Source organism: Culex pipiens, chromosome 1, assembly GCF_016801865.2.
Source record: "Culex pipiens pallens isolate TS chromosome 1, TS_CPP_V2, whole genome shotgun sequence".
NCBI classification, from domain to species: Eukaryota; Metazoa; Arthropoda; class Insecta; order Diptera; family Culicidae; genus Culex; species Culex pipiens.
Window position 1 is genome coordinate 105,592,962 of NC_068937.1, and position 13,821 is coordinate 105,606,782.

Here is a 13,821-nt window from a genome sequence, read left to right on the forward strand (position 1 = left end):
TTCGTGCGATACCTGGCGGCCAGCGGATCTGCGAGTTGGGTGAAGTTTGTGGGACAGTGTTGCCAGCAAAGTCGGCGTTGGTCAGCTGCTGCTGGTTGACCACAGGAGATAATCTAACGGTGGGATGATTTTTTTTGCTTTGGAGAGGAATTAATGAAGTTTATCTTGGTCGAGGCAGTGCGATAATTGAAAAACAAATTTATGCAACAGGTAAACAAAGTGAAAAAATACGGAGAGATAAAGATAATGAGATTTAAAATTGAAACTTAACCATATTTCTTGTATTCGAATTGCTATCAAATTATCCACCTGGCTTGCTTTCACCTATAAAATCTTCATCATCTTCATCTTCAACTAAATCTTAGTATCTTGCAATCTGGTGACATGTCCAATCTTTTTATGGTCTCGTGGCGCAGGGGTAGCGGCTTCGGCTGCCAATCCCGATGATGCTATGAGACGCGGGTTCGATTCCCGCCTTATCCACTGAGCTTCTATCGGATGGTGAAGTAAAACGTCGGTCCCGGTTTCTCCTGTCTCGTCAGAGGCGCTGGAGCAGAAATCCCACGTTAGAGGAAGGCCATGCCCCGGGGGGCGTAGTGCCAATAGTTTCGTGTCACCAGAAAGCACTAGTATATTAATACTCATCGGAAAACGTTTTCAATAAATGAACGACGAAACAAAATCGAAAAAAAATATAAACTCCGGAAAAAGTCCCCTAACATCATTACAAAACTTTTGAAAATTATGTCAGTAAACGCTTCAGTTTCGTCAAGGTATGGTAGATTTGGGCTCCCTAAACACCAATCCAATCCAATTGACAGAATTGATTTTTTATAAATTTCCTGTCAATAAATCAAATTGTGAATTACGGGTATAAATGCTATGAAATCATCATACACAGAAATGTTTCATATTTTAACATTGAAAATCGGACAATTAGTTCCTGAGATATCAACGTTAGAAAATGGTGGGTTGTTTGGGTGAGACTTAGAAAACATCAATTTTCCTGCTTTTTAAACCTTTGCATGGCAATATTTTTTTATTTTTTAAAAAAGTGGGCAAACATGTGCACTTATTAAAAAAAAATGGAAAACTGCGACTATTTAAAAAAAAATCCTAAATATGGCTATATCTTGAAAACGGTGCACTTTATGAAAATTTCACTAAAGTACTTTTTGATTGCAAATTTGATTTTACATCGAAAAATGAAGTTGAAAAATTTTTGCGACCAATATTTCGATTTTTTGAAAAAATTAGTGTTGATTCGAAAATTCATAACTCGGTCAAAGATTTTTTGCACAACCTGGAAATTTCTGAAAAGTTGGCATTTTATGTCCCCTAAAACATATCAAAAAATAAAAAATAGTGTTTTTTTGCAAATCAAGTTTTAGTGACAAAAAAATAAATAAAAAATTACCAATTTTTTTACCGCATATCATTTTTTTTTCAGTGTAGTCCTTATCCATACCTACAACTTTGCCGAAGACACCAAATCGATCAAAAAATTCCTTCAAAAGATACAGATTTTTGAATTTTCATATATCATTTTTGTATGGACAGCTGCCAAATTTGTATGGAAAATTATATGGACAAACTAATGATGCAAAATGGCTTCTTTGGGCATACCGAAGGCACCAAAAAAGTTTCAGCCGGATTAAAAAATACAAAAATTAAAATTCAAAAAAAAGATCGATTTCGTAGAGAACTGCTCACATAGTATCCAGCTTTTTAAGCGAAAATGGCGTTCGAATGGTGAACGCCCGAAATGTCAAAATCACGCAGTGGTACCAACATTACGAAAAAAAGTGTGCCATGGCATGACAGCCGCATTTTTTTCTAATGTTGGTGCTACTGCGCGATTTTGACATTTCGGACGTTCAACATTCGAACGCCATCTTCGCTTAAAAACCTGGATTGGCGGTTTCGAAAATAACATCACAGAAAAAAAGAATTTAAAAGGTTGAAAATTTGGTTGGTTGAATATAACCTGGGTAATTCTCTACCAACTCACACGAAATCGGGAAAAGTTGCCCCGACCCCTCTTCGATTTGCGTGAAACTTTGTCCTAAGGGGTAACTTTTGTCCCTGATCACGAATCCGAGGTCCGTTTTTTGATATCTCGTGACGGAGGGGCGGTACGACCCCTTCCATTTTTGAACATGCGAAAAAAGAGGTGTTTTTCAATAATTTGCAGCCTGAAAGGGTGATGAGATAGAAATTTGGTGTCAAAGGGACTTTTATGTAAAATTAGACGCCCGATTTGATGGCGTACTCAGAATTCCAAAAAAACGTATTTTTCATCGAAAAAAACACTAAAAAAGTTTTAAAAATTCTCCCATTTTCCGTTACTCGACTGTAAAAAATTTTGGAACATGTCATTTAACGGGAAATTTAATGTACTTTTCGAATCTACATTGACCCAGAAGGGTCATTTTTCCATTTAGAACAACATTTTTCATTTTAAAATTTCGTGATTTTTTCTAACTATGCAGGGTTATTTTTTAGAGTGTAACAATGTTCTACAAAGTTGTAGAGCAGACAATTACAAAAATTTTGATATTCAGACATAAGGGGTTTGCTTATAAACATCACGAGTTATCGCGATTTTACGCAAAAAAGTTTTGAAAAGGTTACTTTTTGCGTTTCTCTTTGTTTTGTCGTCCGTGTCTGTCGCGGGTGACCATGAACGGCAATGATCGATGACGACCAACTTTTTCAAAACTTTTTTTCGTAGAATCGCGATAACTCGTGATGTTTATAAGCAAACCCCTTATGTCTATATATCAAAATTTTTGTAATTGTCTGCTCTACAACTTTGTAGAACATTGTTACACTCTAAAAAATAACCCTGCAAAGTTAGAAAAAACACGAAATTTTAAAATGAAATTTTTTGTTCAAAATGAAAAAATGACCCTTCTGGGTCAATGTAGATTCGAAAAGTACATTAAATTTCCCATAAAATGACATGTTCCAAAATTTTTTACAGTCGAGTAACGGAAAATGGGAGAATTTTTAAAACTTTTTTAGTGTTTTTTTCGATGAAAAATACGTTTTTTCGGATTTCTGAGTACGCCATCAAATCGGGCGTCTAATTTTACATAAAAGTCCCTTTGACACCAAATTTCTATCTCATCACCGTTTCAGGCTGCAAATTATTGAAAAACACCTCTTTTTTCGCATGTTCAAAAATGGAAGGGGTCGTACCGCCCCTCCGTCACGAGATATCAAAAAACGGACCTTGGATTCGTGATCAGGGACAAAAGTTACCCCTTATGACAAAGTTTCACGCAAATCGAAGAGGGGTCGGGGCAACTGCTGTGTGAGTTGGCGGAGAATTACCCACCTCCTTTTGAGTAATTTTACTTAAAAATGTGTAAAAATGTGAACCTAATGAATATTCATCAAAAATAATTCAACATTTTGTGAGGTAAAATTAGTCATTTTCTTACACAAAATCTGTAATCATTGCCTGATGAATATTACCATCATTTTTTTTTTCTGTGTACTATGCATCGTGGTAAGTAAAATATCTCAAGTGAGTTTCATCGTTTGACAACCCTGGCGTAAGATATCGATATTTCAGTTAATTTTATTTGATTTTTTTTCAAAAGCCAGATGTTGTCAATTCAGATGAAGCTGTTAATGCCTATAGACCAAATCAAAATTCATAAATTGTCAAGAGGACAAAAAAAAACTTTACACATCCTACAACAATCGGATTATCATGTTCATGTTGATCCGATTTCTCAATTTCATTCCGATTCGAGCCCATCTTCGGCATGATCCATCGCGTTGACAGGAATACATTGATGGGCTGGGATTTGCTGTCAGAATGTTTCATACAACTCAACACTCGGGTTTTCAATGTCTAGCTTTGCCTAATAGGATTATCGACAAGCCTTCGAAACAAAGCCATCCCAGTTAGTACAGCCAGCATCGTTCGGGCAACATCCAACAAGAGCAAGATATTCCATTTCAGGACGAAGTCTCAAACTAAACGCCTCGGGGCTTTGATTAAATACAGTGCTCGTTCAGTTCTTTGTTTAAGCAGTTGTTGCTATCGACACCCAGGACGAAACCTTTGCAAAATGATGAGACTATCCGCTTGGAATATCATCTCGAGGCTAGATTTTCTGTCGGATGTGCTGTAAAATGATGTTCCTTCAAGCTAAGAACAGATGCGGCTTGCCAGGATAAAAAAAAGTTGCTCATAACAAATACTAGTCCCAGCTTGGTTGTTGCCTTTGCTGAACCGAGCTAGAACTAATCTTTTTTTTACACAATTTGTAACAACTAAAAAAAAAAGTTTTCAAAACTTGTGTACTTTATGTTACTTTATGTTTAGACAAATTAAATGGAACTTCAGCTTAAAAATGAGCTCATAAATACCTGGGTACTACCTCATGAGCCTTAACGATTACTCAGAATTCCACAACTTTTGGTTTATAGTAGTTACAAAACAATGAAGGCATCTAAACACAAGAGCTCACCAATTTGGATATAGGTATGGCACAAATTTATGAATCCCACAGACATTTTGAAAACTACAATGCGTACAATGCACAGTGGTCCAGATCGCAAAATTAAGTGGAAAATCGATTTTCCGAAAAATGGTTAAGTTTTGGAGCTTTGGTGTCTTCAGAAGCGTTGTTGCATATGGAAAGGCGCAACTTTTGGTTTGGTTGAAAATTAGGGTGGTTCACGATTAGGGTGATTTTAGAAATCTAACTTTACAGGAATATTTTTGGGAATTTTTTCGTCTTCTAAAAAGTTGACGGGCTTGCCAATCCAAGCAACTTTGTCGAAGACACCAAAATTTTATCTCGTAATCTACGCCTTCTACGACCAAATTTATAGAAAGCATCTGAGCAAACCTTCAGAAATCAGTTTTTTTTAACGTGGCAATTCAGGGTTAAGTTTTAGAGAAAAGTGGTATTCGGGACACTTTTAGAACTCTAAAAAACAAACATTTTTATTATCTAACAAGTCAATTTGGACTTAAGGGTCAAAAGTTACAGCGATTTTAAGGTAAAAAAGATGCAAATTTAAAACTTAAATATCTCAAAATGGCGCAAGCCAAATTTTAAGCACTAGGTTGCATTTGAAAGAGGAGATCCAGCACTACAAACGCTGAAAAAATCTCAGGGGTGTTTTTCTTTAAACTCGAGATATCTTCATTTGAAAAAGTCTAATTTTCAAGGAAAAACCTTATGGGACCACCCTAACGAATTTCGAAAATTGTCCAAATATATGTTTTTCCATGTAATTTTGCCCGCTGAATCTGAATCTGCCCTCAGAATTGACCCAAATTGTCGAAAAATCGATTTTTGGTCATATTTTGGGTTTCCATGTAAAATTATCATTTAAACCCAAAATATGACCAAAAATCGATTTTCGATACTTTGGGTCAATTCTGAGGGCAGATTCAGATTAAGCGGGCAAAATTACATGGAAAAACATATATTTGGACAATTTTCGAAATTCGTTAGGGTGGTCCCATAAGGTTTTTCCTTGAAAATTAGACTTTTTCAAATGAAGATATCTCGAGTTTAAAGAAAAACACCCCTGAGATTTTTTCAGCGTTTGTAGTGCTGGATCTCCTCTTTCAAATGCAACCTAGTGCTTAAAATTTGGCTTGCGCCATTTTGAGATATTTAAGTTTTAAATTTGCATCTTTTTTACCTTAAAATCGCTGTAACTTTTGACTCTTAAGTCCAAATTGACTTGTTAGATAATAAAAATGTTTGTTTTTTAGAGTTCTAAAAGTGTCCCGAATACCACTTTTCTCTAAAACTTAACCCTGAATTGCCACGTTAAAAAAACTGATTTCTGAAGGTTTGCTCAGATGCTTTCTATAAATTTGGTCGTAGAAGGCGTAGATTACGAGATAAAATTTTGGTGTCTTCGACAAAGTTGCTTGGATTGGCAAGCCCGTCAACTTTCTAGAAGACGAAAAAATTCCCAAAAATATTCCTGTAAAGTTAGATTTCCAAAATCACCCTAATCGTGAACCACCCTAATTTTCAACCAAACCAAAAGTTGCGCCTTTCCATATGCAACAACTCTTCTGAAGACACCAAAGCTCCAAAACTTAACCATTTTTCGGAAAATCCATTTTCCACTTAATTTTGCGATCTGGACCACTGTGCAATGCGGAATAAGATTAAGAAGCATTACTAGGATTTCATGTTTCGCACAAACTAAAACGCCATTTCAAATTCTTTGTACATCCCTCGTGCTCAATCATTTTCATCTGCCTACACCTGGGCAAGCCTCGAAAAGAAGAACACTACCTACTTATTTTTCTCACTCCATCATCCAGCGGACAAAGAACAGGGGGGCTTCTTGCATGATCCACTCCGGTAGTCCTCGGTAGCGCTTTCACGTTGACGGAAAGCTTTGGGTCAAGTCAAGCCGTACAAACACACGCCGGAGTGCGTGCTGAGACGACTGGCAAGGATCTATAGACTTGCCACCTGGATTTTCCTTTTTGCCGGATGCCGTTGTAGGCGGACATGACACCGACATCCTGAGGAGGAGGGAGCGGGGTTGAAAAACGACCCAAGGACCATTCACGGCGTTTACACTATCGGCTTCTGGGAATCTTTCCCGAGGACAGACAATCCGGGCCAAGGTGGGGGTTTTAAGCGGGTTTCCCGTCTTTTTTTCCATCTCTATGGAAAGGGAAAGCGAGACGAATTATATGGACGTTAAGTTGATTCCGATTTGGGAATCCTTCGACAAATGGGTAGTCGATTTGTCTTGAAAGAATCCTCTTCAAGGAAACGAACAATTTTGTCGCGATAAAGAAAGCACCTCGCACGTCGCTTTTGGACATTTAAAATTAATCAAGGAAACTTGAGCAAAACCTTTAAACCACTGATTCACAAACTATTTTAATTTGGTTAGGATAACACTTACCTACCTACACAAAATTACAAAAATGACCGCGCAGGTTCGACTCCAGGGGAAGCATGAACTTTGAGGTTCTCAGAAACACATGCACTTTAAATTTTTCAAAAATATTTAAGCAAGGCCGAATGGTTTTCTCCAAAGTTCGTATGGAGAATTCGTGCGGTTTGAATCGAATCATACTTTCATTTAATCCAAAATCAGTGCATGCTGAAATAAGCTCAAGGATGCAGGAAATTTTAAGTTCTGCTGTTTACCGAACGTCAATAGAATTTTCTCCTAATCTATCTATTTAGTCCATGCAATTTTCATTGAACATCTTTTCTTCTAGCAATATTTTGAAGACGAGGAGTCCACTCACAAAGGTCCTAATTAAGAAAGAAAATAGAAACATATCTTTTATCACTGTCATTTTCCACACGCCCTTAAATCTCGGAACTCGTAAAAATGGCACTCTCCAAAAATTTACAACCTTTGCCAAGCATCAGCAAACCACTTTTGCCCGGCACGTGTACTTGTTGGAAAGAATAGCCCTGAAACCCCGACCGGGATGGAAAGCAGCCCATAAATCAAAATCTCGTTTTTTTTCGTCGGTGAAGGATGCCACTTGAAATCCTTTGGAAAATCATTATTTATATACGCTTTTCCGGGTGGGGCGAGGGACTTCAACTTCCGTCCCATCTCGGAAAATACCACAAAAAAATGGGGACAACAAAAATGCCAATTCATTCCCATTACATTTGGCGGTCGGAGGACAACGCCGGATAACGACTGGCCACTTGAGCACAATTTGCCGCCTCACTGATTTACGACGTGACAAGTTTGGGAGGATCTTAGTAAACTTAGAAGTTTTGCCAAATTTTGCAGGTTTTGAAGAAATTCTTGTCAGCTGAAACAATATCTAGAATTATCATTACAAAATTTGCAATTCCTCAATTTCATCAGATTTTAAAATTTTCCGGAAAAAAGTTTTTCCTCCTAAAAAAAATCACAATTCTTCTGGGGATCCACCAACGCTCGTGCCGTCCGGGAGTTTTCGGGAAATGTAGCAGCAGCGCGTGCCTAAGCTGAAAAGATTGATGCTTATCTCCTAATGATAATGACATTGAATTATGTACAACTGTTGCGGGCACCTGTTGCAAGGTGGGCAATTTTTTTCCGGGAAGTGAGCCCACCATAAAACGCGATGGGAAAATTTGGAGCATGGACGGATTTTAGGCTTTTGTTAGCATTCAATACATAATTGGTTTGCTTTATTCGGAAAAGCTTATTTCTGTAAAATATATAACTGATGTTCGGATTAAAATTATGTTTTCCTCAAATTTTGTAAAATTTTGTAAAATTTTGTTGAACAGTTTGTTTGATGTTTGTTTTTTGTTTTTTTGTTTTTTGTTTTTTGTTTTTTGTTTTTTGTTTTTTGTTTTTTGTTTTTTGTTTTTTGTTTTTTGTTTTTTGTTTTTTGTTTTTTGTTTTTTGTTTTTTGTTTTTTGTTTTTTGTTTTTTGTTTTTTGTTTTTTGTTTTTTGTTTTTTGTTTTTTGTTTTTTGTTTTTTGTTTTTTGTTTTTTGTTTTTTGTTTTTTGTTTTTTGTTTTTTGTTTTTTGTTTTTTGTTTTTTGTTTTTTGTTTTTTGTTTTTTGTTTTTTGTTTTTTGTTTTTTGTTTTTTGTTTTTTGTTTTTTGTTTTTTGTATTTTGTTTTTTGTTTTTTGTTTTTTTGTATTTTGTTTTTTGTTTTTTGTTTTTTGTTTTTTGTTTTTTGTTTTTTGTTTTTTGTTTTTTGTTTTTTGTTTTTTGTTTTTTGTTTTTTGTTTTTTGTTTTTTGTTTTTTGTTTTTTGTTTTTTGTTTTTTGTTTTTTGTTTTTTGTTTTTTGTTTTTTGTTTTTTGTTTTTTGTTTTTTGTTTTTTGTTTTTTGTTTTTTGTTTTTTGTTTTTTGTTTTTTGTTTTTTGTTTTTTGTTTTTTGTTTTTTGTTTTTTGTTTTTTTGTTTTTTGTTTTTTGTTTTTTGTTTTTTGTTTTTTGTTTTTTGTTTTATGTTTTTTATTTTTTGTTTTTTGTTTTTTTTTTTTTGTTTTTTTGTTTTTTTTTTGTTTTTTGTTTTTTGTTTTTTGTTTTTTGTTTTTTGTTTTTTGTTTTTTGTTTTTTGTTTTTTGTTTTTTGTTTTTTGTTTTTTGTTTTTTGTTTTTTGTTTTTTGTTTTTTGTTTTTTGTTTTTTGTTTTTTGTTTTTTGTTTTTTGTTTTTTGTTTTTTGTTTTTTGTTTTTTGTTTTTTGTTTTTTGTTTTTTGTTTTTTTGTTTTTTGTTTTTTGTTTTGTTTTTTGTTTTTTGTTTTTTGTTTTTTGTTTTTTGTTTTTTGTTTTTTGTTTTTTGTTTTTTGTTTTTTGTTTTTTGTTTTTTGTTTTTTGTTTTTTGTTTTTTGTTTTTTGTTTTTTGTTTTTTGTTTTTTTGTTTTTTGTTTTTTGTTTTTTATATTCATGGTTTAGGGTTAAGCTGCACCTTACGTGAGCACTAATCTCTCAAATAATAAATCAAAACGATTGAATCCCACCATTGAACACCTCCAGAAGCGGAAAATTGCCACTTCACGCGTGTTTTTTTGTACATCTGTATGTGAGCAGAAGGTGTGATGTAGCACCGCCGTGTTGTGTGTTGTTCGTTATTCGCATTTTGTCAAGACGCATCCAAACGAGGAAAATCGGAAAACTCACGGTTCAACGATTTGCACGAGAGGTGTTTGAGCGTGTGTGTGAGTGACTTGGTGAAAATGCTGTTTAGCACGCTCTATTTACGCCTTTTCAATTTATTTTTCGTTGTTGTTGTTGCTGTCGATTGATAAATGATGGCACGTGGGCGCATATTTTCAACTTGATCGTAACCTTTGCGGGGGTTCAAAATTAAACTTGTTTGCGTTAAGCAGCTGGAAATAACTCGCTGGTGATTTTTCAGCATTTTTTTTAACGCCTGAAGGTAGGCGTATTGTGCGCCTTGAATTATGCTCTGTTACAACACTTTTGCTTGGTGCGCTCACAATTTTCACTTCGGACAGCATTTTTTCCGCTTGATTTACTCGTGTAGGGTAGGTTGCGAGTTCCTATCAGTAAAGTACTTCTGACAGCACCTGGGATCAACTCCCAGACAAGGGTTCTCCCAAGGGATCAGACGAGCATCATCGGGAAAATCCCGCGACCTGAAGGGCGCAAGGTGCGATGAAAACGACGGTTTAACCGTCAAATTTAATCGCATGATTTATGCTCGAGCTGGTTCTTTCTGGGAAACCCTTCGGTGGAAAAGGACTAAAGGTTATCTGGGAAATGCAGGAGAAAAGCACGGCCTTTAAAGGGGGGAACGTTGGGTTTTCCAGACTCGGAGGAATCAATCACGTGTATTATATTTGGTGTGGGAGTAGGAACATATTTTGAACAACGTGTCGTAGTGTCTCGCTCTCGAATCACTGGGGCAGATTGACGACCTTTTTTACTGTGAGGGGGTACTTCTTTGTATTAAATTCTATTTAAAGTGCATAAACCATCATCCGTTATAATTAATCTTAAACGAATTTAAAAAAGTTGATCACAGTAGAGTGTTTTGAAATCCAATAGTTTCTAGTTTTTAGTTTTTAGTTTTAAGTTTTAAGTTTTAAGTTTTAAGTTTTAAGTTTTTAGTTTTTAGTTTTTAGTTTTTAGTTTTTAGTTTTTAGTTTTTAGTTTTTAGTTTTTAGTTTTTAGTTTTTAGTTTTTAGTTTTTAGTTTTTAGTTTTTAGTTTTTAGTTTTAAATAAATAAACCGATTCTAATATATATTTGCAAAAACAAACAGGCAAATACTCCCATTTCTACTTAAAACTTTTTAAGAGGGGTGGGTAAAGAAAACTTTTCAAGCATTTGAAACAGACAAAATTATAAAATTGGACTCTGGCAATTTCAAATTTTAACTTTTCACCTCTACTGTTCATACTTTTGCCATTCTTCCATTCGAAGTTTACAACAACTTGAAAAGTGTAACCAAACTCCATCGTGAATAAATAATCACTTCCAGCATTTTTCCATACAACACCAGCTCAAAATCAACTTCGAAACACGGGTCAATCTGAAGCGTGACAACCCTCCCTCTTCTTTTCTGCCGTCCCATAGCCTAGCAGAAATCGATTTACGGCACAAATTATCCCACTAAACGCCTCCGAAAGCTCAGATGTCCCTTTTTTCCAGCCCCCGCGCAAAATGGTGGCAACAACTAATTTTTCCCTAAATATTTAAACAGACACAGTTCGCCGACCATGTTCTACATCTTTTCCTTGACCCTCCGCAACTTCTGACTCCTGTTGGGAGGGGGGTTGCTCTACCAAGCGGAAAATTCATTACAACCACCCTCACAATCAACACAGCAGGGGGGCGGAGGGAAGGGAATCTTTATGGCCGTTTGGGTTTGTTTTTCTCCCCCAACGACGGTTCTATTACGCGCAACAGCAGACCGGAAGCGGCGATCTGAAATTATGGTTTGTAATACGGGGAAATAATTATCGCCTAAATGTGAGCAACAGGCAGCATAACGCAATTTGCGACTTTTTCTTTGATTATTAATGACTGTTGCGCCTGTAGTTATACGATTTAAGAGAGTTTGCTTTCTGTTTTGTTGCAGATGTTTAGAGTAGATGATTTAATACACCGAAGATGATCACATCGTGCAACTGGTTCGTTGTTCTCACCACCATTGCAGTTCTTCATTGCTTCCTCTTAACCGTGGTTAATAGTTCACGGACCTCCACACCTCACAGTAACAACGAAAGTAAGTGTAACTCTATTAAACAAAATTCTTAATTCATCAACGTTCCTTTCTACCCAGTTCTCAAGCTGACACAATGTCCAGCAGGCTCCGAGGCTCGTCTGCGATGTGGGATCAAAGACTACCACACCGATCACATGAACGCCTCCGATGTGCAGTGGTTCTTCAAGGTATACCGTTAGGCGCAATCCCCAAACAACGCCATCTGTTGCAAAAATGTTTTTTCTTTGCAATTTTCGCAGCCCTGTGGCGAAGGAATCAACCGCACCTCGTGCCACAACCGTGACCAACTTGATCATATCACGTGGCATCCGGTGGACTGCGAGGGCAAACGATGCCGCGTCACCCTGTCGATCAGGAACGCTTCCGAAGCCGATTCGGGGCTTTACCGGTGCAGCATTCATCCCTACCGGACGGACAATCAAACGCAGCTGGACATTCAGTTGATACGGATATTTCAGCTTGATGTGATCAGTGAGTATGCATCTGTAATCATCTAGAGATATACCTAACCCAGTCCCCTTCAGAATCCATCCTGGACGAATCCGTTGCCGCCCCAGAGTTACTGGACAACCTTCCTGCCAACACGACCGCCCTGCTGGACTCGCACGTGGTGCTGCAGTGCCGCGTTCACAGCAAGGTTCATCCCACGATCAAGTGGTTCCGCCGGCTAAACGTGGACAACCTCCTCGAAGATCACAACTTCAACCAGAACAAGTCGATCCGGTACCTGGAGAACTCGTACGAGCTGGTCCCATCGTCCGGCGAGCGACTCCTCTCCGCCGACATCTACCTCAGCAAGCTGATCCTGTACAACGTGTCCGGCCGGGACGTCGGCATCTACGTGTGCGTCGGCATCAACTACGGCGGGGTCAATACAGCGGATGCGTACGTTAGCGTGGTCCACGCCAACGGAACGCCGGTGAGCACCGGAACGACCAGCGTGGTAGATCTGCTGGTGCTGTTTTTGATTCCCCTAGGGCTTGCCCTAATCCCGCTGGCCGTATGGGTTTGCTTTCTGGTGACGAGACGATGTAATGCTCGTGACAAAGAGGTTGTGAGTTTACCTGCGGATCCTAGGTCTACCGAGAGCATGGCTCTAGAGCGTAGGACACCCGTGAGAAGCATCTCTAACAGTACCAAAGGAAGGCACGCCCGGAACCTTAGCTACGAGGGTTCACACGTGTACGAGAAAATCAATATGATTTAGAAAACGCAACAGTCGGATGCAAAGCTGTACCAAAGTGATATTTTAACAAAATAAATTTAATTATGTTGATGTGTTGATTTCTCTTTGATCATCTTCGCCACTTATCAGCCGCTTTTCAGAGCAATTCTCTAGGACTTCGGTAAATGATGGGTAATTATATTTTCTTTAAAATATCTACCTTTTAACTACAAGTTTCTATTTTAACCTTCTTATCCAAATTATAAATAAATACCTCCGAAAGAAGTTGCTGCTTGCCTCGTTGATTTTGTATTATTCCGTGTTCAAAGGAAGCGTTGTAGGATGACCATCAATGGCAGTGGAAAGTGCTGGAGTTTCCATCGGTGGGCTCGCCTTCGAGAAGATCGTTATGTTGTGTAATGTCGTAATCCGTGCCACCTTGCACATACATACTTTCTTGATCCTGCATATCGAAGCCGTCATCTTCACTTAAGCCGCCATCGTAGTGAAAGTCACCCTCTTCGCTAAAGTTGCCATCTTTGTAATCGAAGTTTACGCAACTGGCATTTTCGGACACCTCGTACACATGGTCACATTTCTGGCGTTTTCGGAGTTGATCAGCGCCTCGATGGTCAGAGTAATACGGGAGTTCGGAATCTCCTTCAAAACGGCCGCCTTGATCGTCAAATTCGTCCAGATACTCAGCCTCGCAGATCTCGTCGCCTTTCTCAACGGACAGCATTTTAACGACTGCGAGTCTAAATCTTACGCCTTTGTATTCAAATCAAACAATAGCATTAGCATCTATTGTGCATCAGAGTTTACTGGAATAGTTCTCCGAGAACAAAAATTTATAACAATCTTATTGTTTCACGTTGTTTCGCTACCTTAGCAGAATCTTGTTCAAAGAAAACAATACAGAGAGATCGAATGATGTTAGGGACCATCCATAAACCACGTGGGCACCAG

General features: G+C 37.4%; 1 protein-coding gene across 2 annotated transcripts in view; it reads left to right on the forward strand.

The window, feature by feature from the left end:
- The window catches only part of LOC120430171 (fibroblast growth factor receptor-like 1), a 70,342-nt gene extending 57,384 nt beyond the window's left edge, over positions 1–12,958 (forward strand). For both annotated transcript variants that reach the window (XM_052707475.1, XM_039595251.2), the window contains exons 2-5: positions 11,541–11,687; positions 11,745–11,854; positions 11,927–12,158; positions 12,212–12,958. In XM_052707475.1, the coding sequence (XP_052563435.1) occupies positions 11,573–11,687; positions 11,745–11,854; positions 11,927–12,158; positions 12,212–12,894 (1,140 nt within the window). In that variant the 5' untranslated portion in view covers positions 11,541–11,572 and the 3' untranslated portion in view covers positions 12,895–12,958. The remainder of the gene's footprint in view (positions 1–11,540; positions 11,688–11,744; positions 11,855–11,926; positions 12,159–12,211) is intronic.
- The last annotated feature ends 863 nt before the right edge of the window (positions 12,959–13,821 follow it).